This window comes from Eubalaena glacialis, chromosome 10 (genome assembly GCF_028564815.1).
Source record: "Eubalaena glacialis isolate mEubGla1 chromosome 10, mEubGla1.1.hap2.+ XY, whole genome shotgun sequence".
In the NCBI taxonomy this organism is placed as follows: Eukaryota; Metazoa; Chordata; class Mammalia; order Artiodactyla; family Balaenidae; genus Eubalaena; species Eubalaena glacialis.
Window position 1 is genome coordinate 86,202,599 of NC_083725.1, and position 27,975 is coordinate 86,230,573.

The window sequence follows — 27,975 nt, forward strand, 5'->3', positions numbered from 1 at the left end:
TTTACAAAAAGCAGGAAAAGGTGTTGGTCCATATGAATCCCATCTGGGTTTGTTAACCAGCTGTTATTGAAGTTAGGTTTCTACTCTCCTACAGAGACTGGGAGGGGTGATGGGGGCCTATCTTCATTCAGGTGTTAGCTGGAACAGCAGAAAATTCTTTTGCAACCTTGAGCTTTCCCATGCAGGAACTTACTTAATGGGACTGGAGCCGTTACTTTATTGATGCTGCCTTGAGCTGTTAGAAACTATGCTAGTGTTTGTTAATTTTTCTAATGTGGGGTGGACAAAATTATTTGTGCTAAGAGTCTTCAGGGTTTATAGGCCCAGGTTGAGGCCTAGTCAAGAAAAGGGCTCAGAGGAGCCTGACTAGAGTTTGCTCAGGCAGAGAATCTTTATCTATGGGCTCCTTTGATTTTCACTAGAAACCAGCTTAGTTTGGGCTCTTATGGTTTTATCTCCTGTAAGGTAAAAAACACAGAATGACAAATTCAAAATAAACAGAACTTGCCTCCCAAAAGTCTAGGGCAGAGTGGGTTCAAGTTGCCTACTCTGCCTCATTTTTCCTTTGACTCTCCCAAAAGCCTTCTAGATCTTTCCAGAGACTATCCCTTCAAAACAGGAGGCAGCCCCAAGTCTATTTTTACCAAATCAGTTGATTAAGAGAAGAAATATGAAGAGAGAAAGAAGATGAAAGAGAAGGAATCATCCAAGAAAAGACACCGTGAGATCACGTTAAGATTTATTTATAGCATGTTAGTCTTCTCTGTAGATACTGCCCTTCTTGGTATGGTGACCCAGATCTTTGTCCTAGATCAATGTCCTAACTAACTTGCCTTCTGCTGGGACAAAGCTTTTGGAAAAGCTTTGACCCCTTCCTAGAAAGCAGGGACCATAATAAAGAGAGTGGTAAAAAGAGACAATAAGTAAGAGACATGGACAGTCTTTGAATACTTAGGGTCTGTAACCTGAATCTCGTGTTATTTAGATTGAGACCTGGTTTTGAATTGTACCACTGACAATGGTGTTTGACCTTTGATTTCTATGTAAGTTGCAGGATGCTTCTAGTAGTAAATGAAATTACTTTGTAACCTCTCTGTGCTTACAGCCTTTCCTTGGCATAGAAGAGAGAAGAAATTATTTCTCATCTGTCAACTTGCTTGAGAGAATGATTTGTTAAAATAGAGAGTTAGTTTTGGTTTTCACTTGGCTGGATTCCCCATCCATATTTGTCACTAAGGGTAACATTGCCAGGCTTCAATGAAACAGGAAAACCATGCCGTTCCCTTCATTACTTTCTCTTGTCAGTCAGCACCTGCTTGCAAATACTCATTAAGAGAGACTAGGGATATTTCAATAAACAGTAAATGTCCAAGAAAATGGTTTAATTCTAAGAAATCTCTTTGTTATCCTGGAACTGTGTTCTTCCATTCATCTCCATCCTGTTCTCCATTTGTCACCAGTCATATTGTAACACTGGAATTACAAGCTCAGTCCTGCAAAGGTGAAAAGTAATCATATAAAGATGAAAATGGACAAGATCATAGAAAGTATTTTATATAACCCCTATATTTTATTAAAGAGAAAACTGAGGCCCCCAAAGGACAAGGGTTAATCCATCAGATTCAAATTTAACACCTGTTTATGCATGTCTAAGTAGACGAAAGGCACTGTAAAAGGTGCTGTGGGAAACACAAAGATAAATAAGACCACAATATTACTTCTGAATGAATAACGAAGATAGAAAAGTACGTTCCCAGCTAAGCATACAAGGTAACATAAAGGACATATAGGTAACATAAAACCGAAGGGCAGATTCCACACTAGGAACTCCAGTCAGAAGAGCCAGGTGCGAGGCCTCTGCACGTGGCCCACTGTGAGCAGGTGAAACCCAACTAAGCACAAAGGAAAAAAAAAAAAAAGCCATCACAGAGCTGTGACTATTTTCAAGGCTACTGTTTTTCTCTGTGGAACACTGCCTTTGGGGCAAAACAAGGAAAAATCAGGTGATTCTAATGTGCAGCACAGAAGGGGAGCTACTGCAGGCCAGCTTCTCCAACTCTGAAAGCACTCCAGCCGTGTGGCTGACTGACAGGGTCTTGGTGCTCTGGCTGGGTGTCAGTCCTGAGCCTCTGAGGAGGGAGAGCCGAGTTCAGGACATTGGACCACCAGAGACCTCCCGGCCCCACATAATATCAATCAGCGAGAGCTCTCCCAGAGATCTCTGTCTCAATGCTAAGACCCAGCTCGACTCAACAACCAGCAAGCTCCAGTGCTGGACACCCCATGCCAAACAACTAGCAAGACAGGAACACAACCCCACCCATTAGCAGAGAGGCTGCCTAAAATCATACTAAGTTCACAGACACCCCAAAACACACCACCGAACACAGTCCTGCTGACCAGAAAGACAAGATCCAGCCTCATCCATCAGAACACAGGTACCAGTCCCCTCCACCAGGAAGCCTACACAACCCACTGAACCAAACTTACCCACTGGGGGCAGACACCAAAAACAACGGGAACTACAAACCTACAGCCTGCGAAAAGGAGACCCCAAACACAGTAAGTTAAGCAAAATGAGAAGACAGAGAAATATGCAGCAGATGAAGGAGCAAGGTAAAAACCCACCAGACCAAACAAATGAAGAGGAAATAGGCAGTCTACCTGAAAAAGAATTCAGAGTAATGATAGTAAAGATGAGCCAAAATCCTGGAAATAAAATGGAGAAAATACAAGAAACGTTTAACAAGGACCTAGAAGAACTAAAGAGCAAACAAACAATGATGAACAACACAATAAATGAAATTAAAAACACTCTAGAAGGAATCCATAGCAGAATAACTGAGGCAGAAGAAAGAATAAGTGACCTGGAAGATAAAATACTAGAAATAAATACCACGGAGCAGAATGAAGAAAAATAAATGAAAAGTATTGAGGACAGGCTCAGAGACCTCTGGAACAACATTAAACATACCAGCATTTGAATTATAGGAGTCCCAAAAGAAGAAGAGAAAAAGAAAGGGACTGAGAAAATATTTGAAGAGATTATAGTTGAAAACTTCCCTAATATGGGAAAGGAGATAGTCACTCAACTCCAGGAAGCACAGAGAGTCCCATACAGGATACATCCAAGGAGAAACACGCCAAGACACATATTAATCAAACTATCAAAAATTAAATACAAAGAAAAAATATTAAAAGCAGCAAGGGAAAAGCAACAGATAACATACAAGGGAATCCCCATAAGGTTAACAGCTGATCTTTCATCAGAAACTCTGCAAGCCTCAAGGCAGTGCCAGGACATATTTAAAGTGATGCAAGGGAAAAACGTACAACCAAGATTACTCTACCCAGCAAGGATCTCATTCAGATTTGGCAGAGAAATTAAAACCTTTACAGACAAGCAAAAGCTAAGAGAATTCAGCACCACCATACCAGCTTTACAACAAATGCTAAAGGAACTTCTCTAGGCAGGAAACACAAGAGAAGGAAAAGACCTACAATAACAAACCCAAAACAATTAAGAAAATGGGAATAGGAACATATATATCGATAATTACCTTAAATGTAAATGGATTAAGTGCTCCCACCAAAAGACACGGACTGGCTGAATGGATACAAAAACAAGACCCATATATATGCTGTCTACAAGAGACCCACTTCAGACCTAGGGAAACAGACTGAAAGTGAGGGGATGGAAAAAGATATTCCATGCTAAAGGAAATCAAAAGAAAGCTGGAGTAGCAATTCCCATATCAGAAAAAATAGACTTTAAAATAAAGACCATTATAAGAGACAAAGAAGGGCACTACATAATGATCAAGGGATCAATACAAGAAGAAGATAGAACAATTGTATATATTTATGTGCCCAACATAGGAGCACCTCAATACATAAGGCAAATGCCAACAGCCATAAAAGGGGAAATCAACAGTAACACAATCATAGTAGGGGACTTTAACAACCCACTTTCACCAACGGACATATCAACCAAAATGAAAATAAATAAGGAAACACAAGCTTTAAATGACACATTAAACAAGATGGACTTAATTAATATTTATAGGACATTCCATCCAAAAACAACAGAATTCACGTTCTTCTCAATGCTCATGGAACATTCTCCGGGATAGATCATATCTTGGGTCACAAATCAAGCCTTGGTAAATTTAAGAAAATTGAAATCGCATCAAGTATCTTTTCCAACCAACCACAACGCTATGAGACTAGATATCAATTACAGGAAAAAAAACAGTAAAAAATACAAACACATGGAGGCTAAACGATACACTACTGAATAACCAAGAGATCACTGAGGAAATCAAAAAATACCTAGAAACAAAGGACAATGAAAACACAACAACCCAAAATGTATGGGATGCAGCAAAAGCAGTTCTAAGAGGGAAGTTTATAGCAATACAATCCTAGCTCAAGAAACAAGAAAAATCTCAAATAAACTACCTAACCTTACACTTAAAGCAATTAGAGAAAGAAGAACAAAAAACCCCAAAGTTAGCAGAAGGAGAGAAATCATAAAGATCAGATCAGAAATAAATGAAAAAGAAATGAAATGATAGCAAAGATCAATAAAAGCTGGTTCTTTGAGAAGATAAACAAAATTGATAAACCATTAGCCAGAGTCATCCAGAAAAAAAAAATGGAGAAGACTCAAATCAACAGAATTAGAAATGAAAAAGGAGAAGTAACAACTGACACTGCAGAAATACAAAGGATCATGACAGGTTACTATAAGCAACTATATGCCAATAAAATGGACAACCTGGAAGAAATGGACAATTTCTTAGAAAAGCACAACCTTCTGAGACTGAATTAGGATGAAATAGAATATATAAACAGATCAATCACAAGAACTGAAATTGAAACTGTGATTAAAAATCTTCCAACAAACAAAAGCCCAGGACCAGATGGATTCACAGGCGAATTCTATCAAACATTTAGAGAAGAGCTAACACCTATCCTTCTCAAACTCTTCCAAAATATAGCAGAGGGAGGAACGCTCCCAAACTCATTCTACGAGGCCACCATCACCCTGTTACCAAAACCAGACAAAGATGTTACAAAAAAAGAAAACTACAGACCAATAACACTGATGAACATAGATGCAAAAATCCTCAACAAATACTAGCAAACAGAATCCAGCAGCACATTAAAACGATCATACACCATGATCAAGTGGGGTTTATCCCAGGAATGCAAGGATTCTTCAATATGTGCAAATCAATCAATGTGATACACCATATTAACAAATTGAAGGATAAAAACCATATGATCATCTCAACAGATGCAGAAAAAGCTTTTGACAAAATTCAACACCGATTTGTGATAAAAATTTTCCAGAAAGTGGGCATAGAGGGAACCTACCTCAACCTAATAAAGGCCATATATGACAAACCCACAGCAAACAGCATTCTCAATGGTGAAAAACTGAAAGCATTTCCTGTAAGACGAGCAACAATACAGGGATGTGCACTCTCACCACTATTATTCAACATAGTTTTGGAAGTGTTAGCCACGGCATTCAGAGAAGAAAAAGAAATAAAAGAAATCCAAATTGGAAAAGAAGAAATAAAACTGTCACTGTTTGCAGATGACATGATACTATACATAGAGAATCCTAAAATGCCACCAGAAAACTACTAGAGCTAATCAATGAATTTGTAAAGTAGCAGGATACAAAATTAATGCACAGAAATCTCTTGCATTCCTATACACTAATGATGAAAAATCTGAAAGAGAAATTAAGGAAACACTCCCATTTACCACTGCAACAAAAAGAATAAAATACCTAGGAATAAACCTACCTAAGAAGACAAAAGACCTGTATGTAGAAGACTATAAGACACTGATGAAAGAAATTAAAGATGATACAGACAGATGGAGAAATATACCATGTTATTGGATTGGAAGAATCAACATTGTGAAAAATGACTCTACTACCCAAAGCAATCTACAGATTCAATGCAATCCCTATCAAACTACCAATGGCATTTTTCACAGAACTAGAATAAAACATTTCACCATTTGTATGGAAACACAGAAGACCCCGAATAGCCAAAGCAATCTTGAGAAAGAAAAACGGAGCTGGGGGAATCAGGCTCCCTGACTTCAGACTATACTACAAAGCTACAGTCATCAAGACAATATGGTACTGGCACAAAAACAGAAATATAGATCAATGAAACAGGATAGAAAGCCCAGAGATAAACCCATGCACATATGGTCACCTTATCTTTGATAAAGGAGGCAAGAATATCCAATGGAGAAAAGACAGCCTCTTCAGTAAGTGGTGCTGGGAAAACTGGACAGCTACATGAAAAGAATGAAATTAGAATACTCCCTAACACCATACACAAAAATAAATTCAAAATGGATTAAAGACCTAAATGTAAGGCCAAACACTATCAAACTCTTAGAGGAAAACATAGGCAGAACACTCTATGACATAAATCACAGCAAGATCCTTTTTGACCCACCTCGTAGAGAAATGGAAATAAAAACAAAAGTAAACAAATGGGACCTAATGAAACTTAAAAGCTTTTGCACAGCAAAGGAAACCATAAAGAAGACGAATGACAACCCTCAGAATGGGAGAAAATATTTGCAAACAAAGCAACTGACAAAGGATTAATCTCCAAAATATACAAGCAGCTCATGCAGCTCAATATCAAAAAAACAAACAACCCAATCCAAAAACAGGCAGAAGACCTAAACAGACATTTCTCCAAAGAAGATATACAGATTGTCAACAAACACATGAAAGGATCCTCCACATCACTAATCATTAGAGAAATGCAAATCAAAACTACAATGAGGTATCACCTCACACTGGTCAGAATGGCCATCATCAAGAGATCTACAAACAGTAAATTCTGGAGAGGGTGTGGAGAAAAGGGAACCCTCTTGCCCTGTTGGTGGGAATGTAAATTGATACAGCCACTATGGAGAACAGTATGGAGGTTCCTTAGAAAACTAAAAATAGAACTACCATACGACCCAGCAATCCCCACTACTGGGCATATACCCTGAGAAAACCATAATCCAAGGAGTCATGTACCACAATGTTCATTGCAGCTCTATTTACAATAGCCAGGACATGGAAGCAACCTAAGTGTCCGTCGACAGATGAATGGATAAAGAAGATGTGGCACCTATATACAATGGAATATTACTCAGCTATAAAAAGAAATGAAATTGAGTTATTTGTCGTGAGGTGGATGGACCTAGAGTCTGTCATACAGAGTGAAGTAAGTCAGAAAGAGAAAAACAAATACTGTATGCTAGCACATATATATGGAATCTAAAAAAAAACAGAAAAAAAAGAAAAAAATGGTTCTCAAGAACCTAGGGGCAGGACCGGAATAAAGACGCAGACGTAGAGAATGAACTTGAGGACATGGTGAGGGGGAAGGGTAAGCTGAGACGAAGTGAGAGAGTGGCATGGACATATATACACTACCAAATGTTAAATAGATAGCTAGTGGGAAGCAGCCGAATAGCACAGGGAGATCAGCTCGGTGCTTTGTGACCACCTAGAGGGGTGGGATAGGGAGGGTGGAAGGGAGATGCAAGAGGGAGGGGATACGGGTATATATGTATACGTACAGCTGATTCACTTTGTTATACAGCAGCAACTAACACAACAATGTAAAGCAATTATACTCCAATAAAGATGCTAAAAAAAAAAAAAGAAAAAAAACCTGAAGGGCCAGAGGGTTGTTATTTTCAGTTGAGGGTGAAATTTTGTTAAAGAGATTAAGCAATAAAATGAATGTAACAATAGAATGTGTAATGCATAGCCCAGTGTTAGGCATTTTAGTAATTTGTAAAAACATCTCTGTTGTACTCTCTGTGATGCAGATGCAGCTATAACACAACCTACCCTCCTACCCATAAGCAGATATGTAAAAACATATAAATCTAGGTTTGTTGGCGTCAATACTGTAGCTTCTCTGTGCAGTAAAATTCTCTTTGGATAGTATTTCAATATTTATAGATTTTTTATTTATTCTCTGCACTGTTCAGAATTGTACTGATTTTAAACAGATGTAGTCACTAGTTAAAGAAGCATGACTTGTTCATGGCAAAAGCAAGCCAACTTTGTTAATTTAGGAGGCTACTCTGCCTGTATTCTACTCTTGTTTTCATACCTAGAAGGAACTGTTTTCTTCATCTGCACTAAAACACCTTAATTTGTACAGCCTAGAAAAAAATACAGTCAGTGACCAAGGCAAGTTTGTAGAGTGTCAGTAAACTATATTCTTTCGATATTAGCCACTTAATACACCAGATTTACCAATTAGGGCTCAGAGAGAACTTGGAATGTTAGCATTTCTGGATTTGGTGGCCAAAGTACTGATCAAATCTATGAGAATTTGTGTGAGAATTCAGAATTCAAGTGGAAATCCCTCAGTAAACAGATGAAGGTGTGAGCTGGCTGCATAATAAGAGCTCAGGTATATTCTGAAGAGATAGTGCAATGGAATTCATAAGCTGAGATGAAATCCAGGAGAGAAAAAAATAATACAAACAAGAAGAACAATAACAACAGCTAATCATTTTTGAACAATTACTATATGATAAGCATTGTATTATGTGCTTACTCAAATTACCAGATTATCCCAGGGCGTATTTTCTTATCCACAATTTCAAATGATAGCACTAAGGCTTAGAGATGTTAGCTAAATTTTCCATATGTTGGGTAAATAAGTTGCAGGGGTAGGACTGGAATGCAGTTGGCTTATTTGCTCCATTTGCCTAGAACTTTCCCAGTTTTATCACTGAAAGTCACCTATCCCAGGGACCCCCTCAGTCCCAGCGAAATTGGGACAACAGGCCATGTTAACTTGTACGCACAGCTGCTGAATTCCAAAGCTTAAGTTTAAATTGGTATCTTATACTGCTTCCATTGAGGAGAAAGAGAACCAATGACCAGAGATGGAACCTTGGAAAATGTTAATAACTTTAAAAATGGGAGAAGACTGTAAGGTCCTTACTTAAAGGGCTGTATCCTTTGCCCATTTTATCCCCAGTCTTTAGCACTATGTTTAAGACAGAGTAGATGCTCAATAAATATGTGTAATTAGTTAAGTGATTGATGATTGATTATTAGTGATTGGATGAATGAAGAGGTAAGAGGATAAATAAGGCAACATCATATCCCACAAGGATCAAGTAGAGAGCTCTTAGACTGAAATAAAATAACAATATTTACATGAAGGGTAATGCTTTTGCAAACTGATGATCATGAGAACCTTTAGGATTTAGGTTTTGAAAAGAGAGTCACGTGGAAGCTTGCAAATCTTTAGGAGAGGACAAAGATGCAAAAATGGAGGGAGCTGCCGGTTGTAGGCCCTAGGACATAAGACCTGGATTTAAGGAAGAGATAAGGAAAGAGTGAGCTGAGACAAAGTGTTCCTTTCTTTTGCTCAGAGAGTCTGCTCAGTTAAAGGAAAAGGAGAAGACTCATTGGAGAAAAACACAATTACACACTGAGCAATAAAGAAACACCACAAGGACAGGTTTCTTCCTAACTCAAGAAAGGCTGGAAGCTGGAACTATAAAGACTGAAGCGTTAACGCTGGAGGGACATTGGAACTTCTTCCTAAGAGACACATGATAGCATCTCAAATAGACAAAACTATAGCTCACTGATCTCTTCTTTCAGTCTTTACCTTTCAGGCTGAACACCTCATGTTTCATTCAATTGAGATGAGTTTGAGCCCTTCACTATGCTGGTGGACCTCTTCTGATGTGTCCTAAGTATGTCAGCCCCACTCTTTTTTTTCTTTTTTTTTTTTTTAGCCCCACTCTTAATAGTCTGTGCTCTAAAGGGAATGTGATACCAAAGTGTGATGTGACTGGCACACATAGAGCATGGCTGTCACCTCTCTTGTTCTGGGCCTGAAACTTCCTATGCTTAAAATCTCATTAGCCTTGTATTTTGCAAGCCATCTCAGACCTCAGATTTTCTCTACTTGTTTCTTTCACTTATTTTGCTGATGTGCAGTATGTATATTTTCCCCTGCAGTTTTCTCTCTGCCACTGTAAGAGAAGCAATGCTGCTTTAGCTATGGGAGCGGCATCTGTGCTCTATCTTGTCTATCATTAATAAACCCCCAAGCTCTGTTCTCATTTCCAAGCTGCTAATGTCTGGTAATGATTTCCAAGTCAGAACACACACAGCTGGATATTCAAACCCCAGGTTAAATTTTGTTTTCTGACATATCACCTGTCTGGAGTTTGAAAGTAAGTCTAGATGTGTTGCAGAAGTTATTCAAGGAGGAAGATGGGGTAATGAAAAAGGTCATTCCTTTGACTTAACTGTGACCAAACCATTGGAAAAAATTGTTTCCCTTGATCTCTGAAATCAACTTGTAGAAGTTTCAGCTCCTGAGGCAGGTACCATTACAGTTGTTATGCTATTAAAAGTTCTGCAGAGCCTTTTTTTCTTGAAGGCTAGGAAAATTGTTTGGGGCTAGGTTGGGATTGGTTTGATTGCTGTTGATATAAACATCTCTGAATTGTATTTTTTTTTTACATGTGCAAGTAACCTAAGAACTTCAAATTAAAGAACAAAGCAGATCGTCTAGGCACAACTAGATTTTTTTTAGGCAAAATTGAGTACAATAATAGTAGTTTTCAGAAATTGTGAAAATGTCAGTGCAAGAAAATTAGTTCTAATTTAAGCCTAGCTGTGGGATTTTATTGAAAATGTTCTCATCCTAGCATGGGGCATTTAAATAATGAAGTTACAAGGAGAAACACAAGGAAATCACAGAGAGCCATTACTTACAATAAGAAAAAACAAGTACACTTTAATGGTTATAGATTTGAGTATGGAATATTTTGCCTGATTTTTGTTTCATTGCCTCTTTGTCATTGGAGGCCTGTCTGATGATTTGGGTAAGTATCATGGGTGAATGTCTTTGTGTTTGCTCAGCAGAGAACAACAGTTGCAATATGTAAATAGGGTGCCTCTTCCCTTTGGATGCCTTGGGATATGTATAATAGATTAAGCAGGCTTTGTGCAGAGCAAACAGGTCTGTATTACCAAGAATATGAATAATGCCAGTTTCCATAATTGCTAACATCTGGCTTTCCATAAATCTGTTAAATTGCATGGAAGCAGAATTAGATGTCTGCGTCATAAGTAAAGCAATTACATGGAATTCTGTAGGCAATATGGTCCTGTATTCAACTGTGAAATCTTTTCATTCTGGAGCAGCAAAAGCAAATCCAGGTTTTGAACCCTGTTTTTATTGTGCACCCTAAGTGTGTTCATCTTTTTGCTCAGGTTTCTTAATTTATGAGAGGAAAACACCGCCAATATGTTTGTAACTTTGTAAATGCAAAATAAACAAATGTTAAAATAGCATATTATAGCTGGGCATTAATTGACAATTTAGAGGTTATTTTAGAGGAGACCATAAATTAAAGATCCTTTTGTAGCCACTGGTTGTGGATCTGTTGAAATTAATCTTCCAGACAATTCCTGGGGTGATTTGTTGATGAGTCTTTCTCTGCCCTTGTCCCCTTAAGCATTTGACAGGAAACTGGGTTGTGGAGGGAGGAGGAAAGGTGGCCTTCCTATTTCAGTGTGGTTACTACTGAAACCACACTGAATTTATTGTACTTTGAACTAGACCCAAGAGCTTTTCCTGATGAAAAGTCAACAATAAAATGTGTTCCCTGAAGGGAAGGGTTGTGGTTGTGCCTTATGCTTACTGAACACCCCAAAGACCAAATTTTGACGGCTTTATAGTAGTATTGGTCTGTAAAATTCCTGGATTTAAGTAAGTTAAATAAATACATTGTACATCCACAGTATATTCTGTTGTACTTGGTACTGAGAAGAGAAAAAGGAAAAAGATTTAGTCCCTGCCCTCAATGAGCTCACCATCTATCTATGAGCCATGGATAAATTAAACATGGAGCTCCCAAGGGATGAATGCAAGGATAGCATTGTGTGTGTGCAAGGTACAGAGAAAGCAAAAAGTCAGTAGTGACTGTCTTGCAGAATGAGGGATGGTGATGCTTGGTCTTGATCTTGAAGAATGCATGGGAGTGAAGATAGCACAGGAAGGGAAATGCTTACCTTATCAATTAATTTATACCCCACCCATTCCATAGGGGCTAAGAAACAGAGATGGGTGGGGGGAGTACTCCCATAATTAGAAAAGGCATGTTCCAAGGCACAGGCAGAGGAAACACCGTGGTCTGTTTGTGGGTCACCCATTGCTTTTGAAGAGAAAGGGGAAGAGACAGAAGGTAACAACTGAAGTACCAAATCGGGGCTTATATGTATGCCAGGAGATTGAACTTTCTATTATAAGCATCAGAGAACCACAGAGAAGTGGCAGGCAGAGGAATGACATGGACAGGTTTGCTTTTTAGAACACCACTACCCTGTAGAGGGTATTTAGAGCAATGATTCTCCTCTGGCTGAACAGAGCCCAGATGTCTGGATCCTAATTTATGTCAATTAAATCCAGTTCTAGTGGTGGTGAGCCTGGGCTCCAGTACTTTTAAAAGGCTCGCCAAATATTTATATTTTGCCCACAATCTCCAAATATTTCCATTGTGCCCACAATCAAAAAAATCACTGAATTAGAGTGAGAAGTGTCTGGAGTCAGTTGAGACCAGATAGGAGACTAATGCAATAGTCCTGGTGATAAGGATGAAAATCTGAACTGAGTTCAAAGAAATCTGAATGTTATTTTTATGATTATATATGTGATGAGCCACCTAGCTAGCTATCATCAAGTTACTTTCTATCTGTATCTCCTAGAGATACAAACTAGATTATAAATATGATGAGAGAAGTATAAGACAATGTTTTGTTACTTTCAGCAAAAATTGAGGAGTGAGAATAATGCAAACATACCACTTTAGTATTGCTCCAAGAGAGCATATACCTAAACAGTAAGCCATGTACCGCCAACTATCATTGCAATGAGTGTTCAGAGAAGGTGAATAATTACTATAAACTGGCATCATATTGGGAGATGCTTAACTGAGGCGGTAGGGCTTGAACTTGGTCTTAATCATTCACATTCATTAAATCAAGAAACAAATATTTTTGAGTACTTATTATGTTATCTGGTTTTATTTTCAAAAGACAATAGATTAGGTGGGTATGGTTTTATACAGTTGATAATTGAGGGTCAGAGAGACTTAATAATGTGACCAAGGACGTACAGTGTGATGTGCAAAATGACTGGTACATAGTAAGCACTCAATTAGGTGGAAGAGTTTGGTTTCGAACATGAGTGACCTCCTGACTCCCGCATTCGATGCTACTTTTTGTTGGGAAGAATTGAAGTAGAGGAAGAAGGCTGGGAAGATGAGAGAAGCTTCTAGGCGGGAGCACCATATGGTCATATGTGTTGACCAGGAATAATGAGGAAGTAATTGAGGTCTGATTGTAGTTGACTTGGAATCTAGATAGCATAATTTGGGGTCATTTCCACAGTTTTCAAAGGAGAAATAATTATTCATTAACTAAATATCTTGACTGAGGCTACAATTGGTAGAACAAAGACAAAATAAATCTTATAATGAACTAGGTCTTAGAAATATTGTTGGAATTCCTTAACATCTTCTACTTTGTACCACGGCTGTGAAGCCAAGTTTTATACCAATATAGTGCATGCAGTCAGTAAGGGAAGATAGGTCATTTGTTTCCATTATTTTTAAGTCACAATAGTTTTAAATTCTAGCAAACTTTTACTGAGTAATCATATCGTATCATTCTCAGAATTTCAGCTAAAAATGCTGAAGAGAATCCATGTAATATTTTATCTTTGAAAATGAGTTGCAATATCTAGAGGGCAAATTAGTTGAAAGTATATAAAACCACAGAATATTCTAGTATGCTGAAAGAAGACTTTAGACCTTGAGTTGGCACAGTATAGTGGAAAGAACTCCAGTGCACCTTTCAGAAGGCCCAGGACACAGTCTTTGCTCTAACAGATACTAGCTGTGTGACCACTTAGCCATCTCTGTAACTTAGTTTCTTCTTTTGTAAACTGAAAATAACTATTCCTATCCTGCAATTATATGACATGACTTGTGAAAAAGAACTCTGAAAAACTTTGAAACTATGTATATAGTATATTATAAATATATATATATGTATATATATATATATTAGCAGTAAAATTGATATTATGCCTTTGAGCACTTTGAGCACTTTAGGGGGAAATGACACTTAAATTATATTTTCTGTAATTTAGTTCCATAATTCTTAAACAAATGCCTACAATACATATTTAACATGAATTTTAGGATGAAGAGTAAGTTAATTTATACTGTTCCTATTCTCACCTACCATAGGAGTCAAGCCTACCATTCAGTAGCCTACCAACAGTTATATATATATACTGCTGTGTTCCTCCTTTATCACCTTCATGAGGACAGTGTCTTATAAGTCATTGCCAACATTTATAGCACCAGTGTGCAAAGAACCCTGGTGCATGGCAGACTTTTGGTAAAAATGTGTTGAACTCAACATTGTCACCTGAAAGATATTTGAAGGACTTGGCAGTAGATTAATCAGTGGAGAAGACAAATGACATGATAGACAAATGGCTAATGTTTTCAAATACCTTAAAAATTGTCATAAGAAAAATCAAGTAGACTTTCCTTGAGTGACCTCAGAACTATTACCTAAGTAGAAGTTACTAGATAATATATTTTATTTCAATGTAAGGAAGACATTTCTTTTTTTTTTTTTTAACATCTTTATTGGAGTATAATTGCTTTACAATGGTGTGTTAGTTTCTGCTTTATAACAAAGTGAATCAGCTATACATATACATATATCCCCATATCTCCTCCCTCTTGCGTCTCCCTCCCACCCTCCCTATCCCACCCCTCTAGGTGGTAACAAAGCACCGAGCTGATCTCCCTGTGCTCTGCGGCTGCTTCCCACTAGCTATCTATTTTACATTTGGTAGCGTATATATGTCCATGCCACTCTCTCACTTCGTCCCAGCTTACCCTTCCCCCTCCCCGTGTCCTCAAGTCCATTCTCTACGTCTGTGTCTTTATTCCTGTCCTGCCCCTAGGTTCTTCAGAACCCTTTTTTTTTCCTTTTTTTTTTTTTGATTCCATATATATGTGTTAGCATATGGTACTTGTTTTTCTCTTTCTGACTTACTTCACTCTGTATGACAGACTCTAGGTCCATCCACCTCACCACAAATAACTCAATTTCATTTCTTTTTATGGCTGAGTAATATTCCATTGTATATAGGTGCCACATCTTCTTTATCCATTCATCTGTGGATGGACACTTAGGTTGTTTCCATGTCCTGGCTATTGTAAATAAAGCTGCAATGAACATTGTGGTACATGACTCTATTTGAATTATGTAAATTGATACAGCCACTATGGAGAACAGTGTGGAGGTTCCTTAAAAAACTAAAAACAGAACTACCATACAACCCAGCAATCCCACTACTGGGCATATACCCTGAGAAAACCATAATTCAAAAGGGAGACATTTCTAAAAGAGTTATTCAAAGATGGAATAGGCTGCCTTGTGCAGTAATAGATTGTCTGCAGGGAAAGGACTCAAACCAGGGCTGGACAGCTATGTGTTTGAGATGTTAAGGTCACCAGAGCCCTGAATGTCAGGGAGGGCTACTGGATTTATGTTTTCCTTCCATACTTGGCTGTCAATGAAAATCAGCAAAATATATGGTGTCTTTCATCAGCATTCATGCCATATCCTAACTGTAGCTCTGAGATGTTTTCTTGTGTGAGCAAAAATGTTGCTAGTCATTGGGGTGATGAGTTTTTGATTAGGCAAGGCATCCTCCAAGAATTATTTCCTTTTCTTTCAACCTTGGCCCCAGGATCTGGGGGCAGCCTAATTGGCTCAGGGTTGCCCTAATTGCTCACTCGTTTTGCCTTAATTGCCCATGCATTCCTACTCAGTGACTAATCTATTCACACCTTTTCTGTAAGACCCAGATCTCCATGGGTGTATCCATACTGTTAATGAATTAGCAGTATTTATGGCCTCTGGATGGTATAGTTCTTGAGAATACCCTAAAAGCAGTTCAGAGTTGCTCCTGGATAATTTAGTAATTAGAGTCTGACAGCTGTGGGTCTGAGTCCCAGACTAGCCACTTATTAGCTATCTGACAGTGAACATGTTATTTAACTTATATGAGCCTCAGCTGCATTAGCTGCCTTGCAGAGTAGATGAGATAATGCATGTGAACAGCTTGGCACAGTACTTGGCACAAGGCAAACACTCAATAATGTTAACTAATGCTATTATAAGTGATGATTATTTTCTAATGATCATCTTGACTGGAGTCTAAAGCTCCATGCTTTCTTTATTGCAGACATTGATGAATGTGCCTTAAGAACTCATACCTGTTGGAATGATTCTGCCTGCATCAACCTGGCAGGGGGCTTCGACTGCCTCTGTCCCTCTGGGCCCTCCTGCTCTGGTGACTGCCCCCATGAAGGAGGACTGAAGCACAATGGGCAGGTGTGGATGCTGAAAGAAGACAGGTGTACTGTCTGTTCCTGCAAGGTGAGGCTAACGTGGTACAGCGGAGATCGTCACTGTTCTTTCTCTCCCTCCCCCTCTGCTCTCCCTCCCCATGTCTTTCCCCCAGGTGGTTGAGTCATGGGTCTCCCGTGATTTCCTGAAAAGACTTCTCCTGTTCTAATCCCAGCTACAGCTAATGATGCTGCTGAGTGGCAGGCAGACCTGCTTGGAATGAAAAGTGAGGTATAGGGTTGCAAAGAGACTGCTGAACACGGGGGGAGCAGGGCAGAGAAGCCGATGTTACTCCTCCCGCTGAGAGCTGGCAGTGCCTTTCAGGTCAGCTGGGTGAGAGCTTTAATGAGCCCTCAACCCTCACTTCTACAGTCCTGCTGATTAAAACTTCTCTTTCTCTGAAATGATCACCTGCACGAACTTGCTCACTCTTCTGGTGACATCATCCAGAAAAGCAAGGCTCAGACACTTGCTTGCAGTGGTCAGAGACAGGTGGGCTTCTGATACATTCTGAACACAAAATAATGATGGTACGAGGCCGTCTGGCCAAATGATGTCTTCTTTTTCTTTCTCAGTGCTGGGCTATTCCTTACATTAAGTTGTTTGGAAGTGAGTTTAATGCTTCTGAAAACAAAATTCTGTCATCGACTAGTTTTGCTTTATGCTTTGCAAAATGGGCCTATTAAAGTGTTTGATTTCCTTGTGCTTTATTTCTTCTTTTGTTGATCTTACCTATTCATTTTCCTTTGATATTGCTTTCCTGTAGCTCTTACATTGTATTTTTTTGTCCCATTGGGATGGGACTGTTTAATCTTTGCCTTACGGGCATGGGAACTCTGAGAAATTACTTGCTTAGTAGCCTTGTAGAGAGCTGGTCTCCTGATAAACTCAGAGTGTTCCCTGGAAACACAGTAGAAATGAACCTTGAAAAGTCCCCCAATTCATTCACCTGCCTTCAAGTCTGTCACACCTGCAACAGACCTGGGGGCAGCTATTTAGGATAGCTGTTTTACCAGGTGTTAAGATCATTAGCCCATAACACCCATTTTTCCCCTAATACATAAATATAGTTCCCCACATTTAAACTTAGGTCCATTGCCCCCAGTTGTTAAGTACCTCCTCTATGCCAAGCATCCTGTAATTTAACAACAGCATCCCACTTAATATAGCACAACTCTGAAAGATGAAGAAACTGAGTTTCTAAGTTTTAGGGGAAGTAATGTGCGCTTAATATCACAAGATATAAATGTGTAAGCTGGGATTTGAATTCTACTTGCTTGCCCCAAATTTTATAGTTTTCTCATCTTGCTACATGTCCTGTAACCCTCTACAGATGACATCTGTTGACATTTATAAAAAGCAATTAAGTAATCAGTCAATCCAACTTGGCTGAGCTCAACGCTCAACTCAGTACTATGTTAATGACTGGGTAGGACATCCCCTCAAGAAGTTTTCAAGTTATTAAGTACAGTATTTAAGCATGTGGCACTGACTCAGAGCTAGAGTTTTGGGGTTTTTTGGCCATGCCGCGCAGCTTGCGGGATTAGTTCCTTGACCAGGAATTGTACCTGGGCCCTCCGCAGTGAGAGCGCAGAGTCCTAACCACTGGACTGCCAGAGAATTCCCAGAGCAAAAGTTTTTGAGAGACGGAAAAGCTTGCTGTGGGTTAGGATAGTTGAGAAAGGCTTATGGAAGAGGTTGGCAATTAGGTCTCCATTCAGCCAGCAAAATGAAGATGAATTCCTTTACTAGTTCTTTTCTAGAAAATATTGTTTTTCTAAACCTTTGAGGAGGCTCACAACCTGACCCCAAATCCTTTTTAGGCTTTCTGGGTCCCCAGTACCTGGAACAGGCAAGGGACTTTAGTTGAGTCTTGACCAGTATGAAACCGAAATTTATTTTTCAGTTGTTGTTTTATTTAAGCCCATGATAAAGCAGGGCACTTACCAATCATTAAAAATTTTCCAAAGCTTCATTAATTGGTGGGGCTAATAATAATCCAAGCAGGCTAAGTTGACTTATTCTGCTTTGACACCTAAAGTAGCTCCAAAGACTTCTGGGAATTAGACTGACATTGCCACAGGAAAGGAACAATTCCTGTCCTCTTATTTTGTTAATATAATGCACCTCCACCACCACTGCACTCCTTTATGAATAAAGTACTGGGCAGAGTTCTCTACATAAGTCTTTTTTAAAAAATAATTACTCATTAATAGCATAGCTTCCAAGAGGTTGTGGATGGGGAGGAGATCTGGCTTTAGGAGCTGAACTGAAACCCTGAATCAAATTCTGTAGATCATCCTCAAAAAATGAACTTATTTGTGATCCTCTTTGTTTGTTTCCATTATTTTCAGTTGTAAGTATTCTATTCTGATTTGATAAGAAATATTTCCAGTACTTAAGCATCAAAGTGAACTATTATAATGGCATCATCTTAGAGGCTAAGAAATAAAATCAAGGTTAAGATATAAAGTGCTAGCTTTTCAGTCATACCCTTGATGTTTCAAATTCAAATAAAAAAGAATCACACAAGCAGAATCACACAAGCCAACAAAGGGTCAAGGCATACTGTTGAAAGAAGCAAAGTCAAAGTTCTTTCCCCCTTGAGAATCAGTACATCAGGTTAGCTAATGTTTCATGCCAATGGAAAAAAGAAGCCTTGAAACATGTCCACAGCTGAATGGAGTTCAATGATAAAGCTAGGCTAGCATGGATTTGGGCTTTGTTTAGATGCCATGTGCTTCCTTGACAGTGGCAATGATTTTGTGCACCTTTAGACCACTTAGTTGATTAGGCACAGAATAATTGCTGAATTGTTTGGAACCCACGTTCCTCCAGCATTATCCAGATCACAGAAACCCAGAGTGAAAAATGGTTCTCTCACTGGGCTTGATCCCTAAATCTTAGTTACAGCCCAATTTCTTTTCATAGATACCCATCTGTGGCTTTTCCTTTCATAAATTTGTCCAGGGCCTTATGGAGACATTTTTATTTTCTATCTGTACTACATGGAAAGACAGAGTGGTCTCAGCTTTATTAGTTTCTAGGAAATGCAGCATTTTAGTATGAGTGGTTACATTTATATTGGAGATCATGGAGATGAATGGGGAAATGGATACACAATTAACCACCTGTCATGCCATGGTAGAGTCATGAACAATTTATTTGTTGAGGGAACATACAAAGGGGAAGTATGCTCTATTCTGGGAGGATGCAGAAAGGAATAGGGAATGACTTCATAGAGTAGGTGAACTTTGAATGAAACATTAAAGGATGAGACATTTATCCAAGTAGAGGTGTGGGGAAGGTGAACTCCAAACAGAGGGAAAACAAGAACAAAGAAGCAGAAGCATAACAATATATATTAAAGGAAATATGAAGTGAATGATGAGATTAGAATATCAGGAGCAAGAAGAGTATGGGAAGGTTATAACTGCTGATGAGCCTGGAGATAAAGGCCGGGCATGGAGTCCAGCTTTGGAATTTAGACTGCATCCTGTGAGCAGCTGAGGATCATGAGAGATTTTTTCATTTAGGATTGGTGTGGCCTAATCATGGTCTGATTGACAGCATGATGGACAGACTGGGGAGATCAAGGCTAAATGGAGAGATACCACTTAGGCTGAAATAAAGGTTCAGGAAAGTAAAGGTGAGAACCTGAAATAGGCAAGAGAGGTAAGATCACATGGGAGATAACACAGAAGTAAAATGATGGGTCCTGATGAATGATGATGTCAGACCCTCAGCCTCTGTGGCTATGTGTGTTCTTATAATGTAGGCAAAAAAAAAGCTTCAGAGTGACATGTTGGAAACTTAGCTGCCCATTTTCCTGGGTGAAAAGAATTGAGGTGCCAGTTTCAAGTAAAGAGACAGGATTTGCAATTACTCCTCTACCTACACCTTTACCTACTACTACTATTATCATTAGTAGCTGGAAAATCCAGTGGGAGAAAGAGAAAAGCTATAAAGGCCAGATTTCATTTCTGTGCTTCATTCAGAGGGTTTGTTTTTGTTTTTCTGTTTTGTTGTTATTTTTGTTTCATTAAAAAGAAAGGTGAACTAAAAAGAAAAGCATTCATCGTGAAAGTAAATATAATACTGAAGACCTGAGCAAAACCAGGTCTTGAGTTTTTCTGGGACTTACAGAGATGGGTAGAGAAATAGATACCATAAGCAGTCACCCACCATTCATATTAAAGTCAGGGCCAAAGAGCTGTGACAAGGAAGGTGGGTAAAGTGTAGAAGATTGTTTTGCCTTGAAATTGTCTGGAATACCGGCCATTTGATCTGGCCTCATATAAGCCTTTGCCCAGAAACTGAGGAAGGTGGCCATAGTAGGGAAACTAAAGGCTTCATGCTTTTCCTTCAGGTAAGGAGAGAATAACCTTCTCTGCAAGGAGCTGACAGTAAAATAGCCCTGCCGTTCTCAGCATGGCACTCACTCCGAGAGTGAAGAACAGGGATGAGTCAGCCTGTGCCTGGGGCCAGGGTAGATCTTAGACTTCTAGAATCCTTCAGTCTACTCATAAAAATGCTTTGCTTTACTTTGCTCTGCTCTGCTCTCAGAACTTAACCAGCACCATTATCAATACCTTCCTGTCTAGGGTGTTCTTGATGGCAGGAGTTGGCTGTGCAAGCCCTAAGGTTTTGTTTCCCTTTCTTTTTTTTCCCGCTTTTGTTCATTTTTATTTATCAGTTAATAATAACAAATACTTCCCTGTATGTGTGGAATTCTTGTTCTTAGAAATATTTAGTAGTAGAGAATCCATAGGGAAAAATGTGAGTTGTTACACTATATGTGTCTTGTTATAATATTTTACTGGTATAGTTGATTTAAAATATTGTATTAGTTTTAGTTATACAATAGTGATTCAATATTTTACACATCATATGCCATTTAAAGTTATTATAAAATAATGGCTGTATTCTCCTGTACTGTAAAATACATCCTTGTTGCTTATTTATTTTATACATAGTAGTTTGGATCTCTTAATCCCCTGCCCCTATGTTACACACCCCCCCTTCCCTCTCCTCACTGGTAACTACTAGTTTGTTGTCTATATCTGTGAGTCTGTTTTGGTTTTGTTATACTCATTTGTTTTATTTTTTAGATTCCACATAAAAGTGATAACATAGAGCATTTGTCTGACCTATTTCACTAAGCATAATACCCTCTAGCTCCATCCATGTTGTTGCAAATGGCAGAATTTCATTTTATTTTTGTATGAGGTAATTAATATTCCCTTGTATATACATATCACATTTCTTTATCCATTCATCTGTTGATGGACACATAGGTTGCTTCCATATCTTGGCTACTAAAAATAATGCTGCTATGAACTTTGGGGTGCATCTGTCTTTTCAAATTAGTGTTTTCACTTTCTTCGGATATATACCCAGGAAAGGAATTGCTGGATCCTATGGTAGTTCTATTTTTAGTTTTTTGAGGAACCTCTATACAGTGTTCTATAGTTGCTGTACCAATTTACATTCCCACCAACAGTGTGCTAGGGTTGCCTTTTTTCACATCCTTGCCAACATTAGTCATTTATAGACTTTTTGATTGTAACCATTTGAACAGGTGTGAGGTGATATCTCATGGTGGTTTTGATTTGCATTTCTCTGATGATTTGTGATGGTGAATATTTTTTCCATGTGCCTGTTGGCCATCTGTATATCTTCTTTGGAAATATGTCTATTCAGGTCTTCTGCCATTGTTAAATTGTTTTTTTTAATTGAATTGTATGAGCTGTTTATGTATTTTGCATATTACTCCTTATGGGTCATAACGTTTGCAGATATTTTCTCCCATTCACTAGGTTATCTTTTTGTTTTGTCAATGGTTTCCTTTGCTGTGCAAAAACTTTTAAGTTGAATTAGGTCTGATTTGATTTTTTGTTTGTTTTTAAATTTTATTGGAGTATAGTTGATTTACAATGTTGTGTTAGTTTCAGGTGTACAGCAAAGTGATTCAGTTATACATATACATATATTCATTCTTTTTTAGATTCTTTTCTCTTATAGGTTATCACAGAATATTGAGTTCCCTGTGCTATAATATGTCCTTGTTGGTTATTTATCTTATTTATAGTAGTCTGTGTATGTTCATCCCAAGCTCCTGATTTTTCCCACCCACCATGTTTCCCCTTTGGTAACTGTAAGTTTGTTTTTGGTATCTGTAAGACTGTTTCTGTTTTGTACATAAGTTCATTTGTATCATTTTTTAAAATTAGATTCCACATATGAGTGATATACGAGTGTCTGACTTACTTCACTCATTGTGATCATCTCTAGGTCCATCCATGTTGTTGCAAATGGCATTATTTCATTCTCTTTTTAGAGCTGAGTAATATTCCATTGTATATATGTATCACATCTTCTTTATCTATTCCTCTGTCGATGGACACTTAGGTTGCTTCTATGTCTTGGCTATTGTAAGTAGTGCTGCAATGAACACTGGGGGTGCAGGTATCTTTTCAGATTATGGTTTTCTCCAGATATATGCCCAGGAGTGGGAATGCTAGATCATGTGGTAGTTCTATTTTTAGTTGTTTAAGGAACCTCCATACTGTTCTCCACAGTGGTTGTACCAATTTACATTCCCACCAACAGTGAAAGAGGGTCCCCTTTTCTCCACACCCTCTCCAGCATTTACTGTTTGTGGACTTTTTGATGATGGCCATTCTGATGTGTGTGGAGTGATACCTCATTGCAGTTTTGATTTGCATTTCTCTGATAATTAGCGATGTTGAACATATTTTCATGTGCTTTTTGGCCATCTGTATGCCTTCTTTGGAGAAATGTCTATTTAGATCTTCTGCCCAGTTTTTGATTGGTTTTTTTGTTTTTTTTGACATAGAGCTGCATGAACTGTTTGTATATTTGGGAGATTAATCCTTTGTTGGTTGCTTTGTTTGCAAATATTTTCTCCCATTCTGTGGGTTGTCTTTTCATTTTGTTTATGGTTTCCTTTGCTGTGCAGAAGCTTTTAAGTTTAATTAGGTCCCACTTGTTTATTTTTGTTTTTATTTTCATTACTGTAAGAGGTGGAACCAAAAAGATCTTGCTGTGATTTGTGTCAGACAGTGTTCTTCCTATGTTTTCCTCTAAGAGTTTTATAGTTAGTGTCCGGCCTTACATTTAGGTCTTTGATCCATTTTGAGTTTATTTTTGTGTATGGTGTTAGAGAATGTTCTAATTTCATTCTTTTACATGTAGCTGTCCAGTTTTCCCAGCACCACTTATTGAAGAGGCTGTCTTTTCTCCTTTGTATATTCTTACCTCTTTTGTCATAGATTAATTGACCACAAGTGTGTGGGTTTATTTCTGGGCTTTCTATCCTGTTCTCCCATTTACAAGGTTATCTTTTTGTTTTGTCAATGGTTTCCTTTGCTGTGCAATAGGTCCCATTTCATTTTTTTTTTCTTTTTTGCTTTTGTTTCCTTTGCCTGAGGAGACAGAGCCAAAAAAATATATTGCTATGATTTATGTCAAAGAATATTTTGCCTATATTTTCTTCTGGGAGTTCTACGGTTATTAAAGACATTGAGGTCTTTAATCCATTTTGAGTTTGTTTTTGCATATGGTGTGAGGAAATGTTTTAATTTCATTATTTGACATGTAGCTGTCCAGTTTTCCCAGCACCACTTCTTAAAGAGGCTGTCTTTTCCCCATTGTATATTCTTGCCTCCTTTGTCATAGATTAATTGATCATAAGTACATGGGTTTATTTCTGGGCTGTCTAGTCTGTTCAATTGATCTATGTGTCTGTTTTTGTGCCAGTACCATGCTCTTTTGATTACTGTGGCTTTTTAGTATAGAGGGTATGATACGTCCAGCTTTGCTCTTATTTCTTTTTTCCCCACAAGATTGCTTTGGCAATTGAGAGGCTTTGGTGGTCACATATAAATTTTAGGAGTATTTGTTCTAGTTCTGTGAAAAATTGCATTAAATCCGTATTGCTTTGGCTAGAATGGATATTTCAACTGTATTAATTCTTCCAGTGCAGGAACAGAGAATATCATTCCATTTATTTTTATCCTCTTCAATTTCCTTCATCAACATTTTATAGTTTTCAGAGTATATGTCTTTCACCTCCTTGGTTAAATTTATTCCTCAGTACTTTATTCTGTTTGATACAATTTCAAATGGGATTTTTTAAATTTTGTCTTTCTGATAGTTCATTATTAGTGTATAGAAAAGCAACAGATTTCTGTATATCAATCTTGTATCCTGCAAATTTACTGAATTCATTTATTAGTTCTAATTGTGTTTTGATGGAGACTTTTGAGTTTTCTATATATAGTATCCTATCATCTGCAACTAGTGACAGTTTTACTTCTTCCCTTCCAATTTGGATGTCTTTTATTTATTTTCCTCGTCTAATTGCTGTGTCTAGGACTTACAATATTATGTAAAATGGAAGTGGTGAGAATGGGCATCCTTGTCTTATTCCTGAATTTAGAGGAAAGGCTTTCAGCTTTTCACCATTAAGTATGATTTTAGTTGTGTGTTTGTCATAAATGGCTTTTATTGTGTTGAGATATGTTTTCTGTGTACCAACTTTGATGAGAGTTTTTATCATGAATATATGTTGAATTTTGTTAAATGCCTTTTCTACATCTACTGAGATGATCATGTGATTTTTTATCCTTCCTTTTGTTAATGAGGTGTATCACATCGATTTTTCAAGTATTGAACCATCCTTGCATCCCTGGAATAAATCGTACTTGATCATGATGTATCATCGTTTTGCTGAGAATTTTTGCATCTATATTCATCAGAGATTTTGGCTTGTAATTTTCTTCTTTTGTACTGTCTTTGTCTGGTTTTGGTGTCAGGGTAATGCTGACCTTATAGAATGAATTTGCAAGTATTCCCTCCTCTTCAATTTTTGGAATAGTTTGAAAAGGATAGGTATTAGTTCTTCTTTATATGTTTGGTAGAATTCCCCCTGTGAAGCCATCCAGTCCTGGACTTTTCTGTGCTGGGAGTTTTTGTTTGTTTGTTTGTTTTTAAATAAATTCAATTATACTACTAGTAATAAGTCTATTCACATTGTCTGTTTCTTCCTGATTCAGTCTTTGAAGGTTGTGTTTCTAGAAATTTGTCCATTTCTCTAGGTTGTCCAATTTGTTGGCATATAACTGTTCATAGCATTCTTATTGGGTTTTTTTTGTATCTCTATATCAATTGTTGTTTCTCCTCTTTTATTTCTTATCCTGTTAATTTGGGTCCTCTTTTTTTCTTATGAGTCTGACTAAAGGTTTATCAATTTTGTTTATCATTTCAAAAGTATCTCTTGGTTTAATTGATCTTTTCTATTATTTTGTTTGGCCTCTATTTTATTCATTTCCTCTCTGATCTTTATCATTTCCTTCATTCTGCTGACTTTGGGTTTTGTGTGTTCTTCTCTTTCTAATTCCTTTAGATGGTAGGTTAGGTTGTTTATTGGAGATTTTTCTTGTTTGTTGAGGTAAGCCTGTATTGCTATAAACTTCCCTTGTAGGACTGCTTTTGTTGCATCTCATGGATTTTTGAGAGTTGTGTTTCCATTTTCACTTATATCAAGGTATTTTGTGATTTCCTCTTTAATTTCTTCATTGACTCATTGGTTTTTTAGTAGCGTGTTGTTTAGTCTCCACGTGTTTGTGCTTTGCCCATTTTTCTTCAGGTAATTGATTTCTAGTATCTTAAATTTGTTGAGGCTTGTTTGTGGCCTAGTATATGATCCATCCTAGAGAATGTTCCACAGCACTTATATATAATATGTGTATTCTGCTGTTTTTGGATGGGATGTCCTATGTATAAATATTGAGGCCAGGTGATCTAATGTCATTTAAGACCACTGATTCCTAATTGATTTTTTTTGTTTGGATGATCTGTCCATTGATGTAAGTGGGGTGTTAAGTCCCCTACTCGTTATTGTATTATTATCAATTTCTAACTTTATGTATGTTAATATTTGCTTTATATATTTAGTGCTCCTGTATTAGATGCATATATATTAATGAATGTTATACTCTCCTTGTATTGATCCCTTCATCATTATATAATTCCCTTTGTCTTTTGTTATGGATTTGTTGTAGTCTATTTGATCTGAGTATTGATACCCTAGCTTTCTTGTCATTTCCATTTGCATGAAATATCTTTTCCCATTCCCTAAATTTCAGTCTATGTGTGTTGCTACCTCTGAAGTGAGTCTCCTGTAAACAGAATATAAATGGGTCTTGTTTTTTTATCCAAACAGTCAGCCTATGTACTTCATTGGAGCATTTAGTCAATTGACATTTAAAGTGATTATTGATAGATATGTACCTATTGCCATTTTGTTAATGGTTTCTTGGTTGATTTTGTAGTTATTCTCTATTTTTTCCTTCTTCTTTTAGTTTCTTTCCTTGTAGTTTGATGATTTTCTTATAGCGATATGTGTGTTCCTTTCTAGTTTCGTATAATGATGGTAGCTTTTTGATTTGTGGTTACCATGGGATTCATATATGTTGACCTATATTTACTAGTTTTAAACTGGTAGTCATTTAAATTCAAACATATTCTAAAAGATCTACATTTTTTATTTCCCACGTTTTGTATTTTTGATATCACATTTTATATCTTTATGTTTGTCCCTTCATTGATTATTATACAGTTGATTTTACAATTTTTTAATTGTATTTTAATCTTTGTACTAGCTTATTTTAGTGGTTGATCCTCAGCCTTTATCTAAATTTGCTTTCACTATTGGGACTTTTCCTTTCCTATCAATACTTACTTCTTGTAATAGCCTTTTCTTTTCCACTTAGAGAAGACACTTTATCATTTTTTCTAAGGTTGGTTTAGTGTTGATGAACTTTTGTAGTTTTGCGTGTCTAAGAAGTTGTTTATCTCTCCTTCTATTCTAAATGATAATCTTGCTAGGTAGAGTATCCTAGGTTGCAGGTTTCTCCCCTTCAGCACTTTGCAGGCCAGAAGGGAGTGACATGGTATATTCAATGTTTCTACAGAAAAATCAGCTGATAACCTTATGGTAGTTCCCCTGTATATGACTGTTTGTTTTTCTCTTGCTGCCTTTAGAATTGCCCCTTTATTTTTAACTTTTGCCATTTCAATTATGATATGTTTAGTGTGGATCTGTTTGGGTTCATCTGTTTGAAACCCTCTGTGCTTCCTATACCTGAATATCTGTTTCCTTCTTCAGGATTGGGAGGTTTTCAGCCATGATTTCATCAAATACAATTTCAACCCCTTTCTCTTCTCCTTCTGGGACCCTTATAATGTGAATGTCGGAACATGTGATATTGTCTCAGAGGTCCTTTAAACTGTTCTATTTTTTATATTTGTTTTCTATTTGCTGTTCTGATTGGGTAATTCCATTATTCTACTTCCAGATCACTGTGAGTTCTTCTGTATCACCTAGTCTGCTGTTAATTCCTTAT

The 27,975-nt window shown here is 37.6% G+C and overlaps 1 protein-coding gene across 3 annotated transcripts in view; it reads left to right on the forward strand.

Moving 5' to 3' along the window:
- NELL1 (neural EGFL like 1) overlaps nt 1–27,975 on the forward strand; it is an 863,771-nt gene that overhangs the window by 801,136 nt on the left and 34,660 nt on the right. For all 3 annotated transcript variants that reach the window (XM_061203146.1, XM_061203147.1, XM_061203148.1), the window contains one exon: nt 16,380–16,573. In XM_061203146.1, the coding sequence (XP_061059129.1) occupies nt 16,380–16,573 (194 nt within the window). The remainder of the gene's footprint in view (nt 1–16,379; nt 16,574–27,975) is intronic.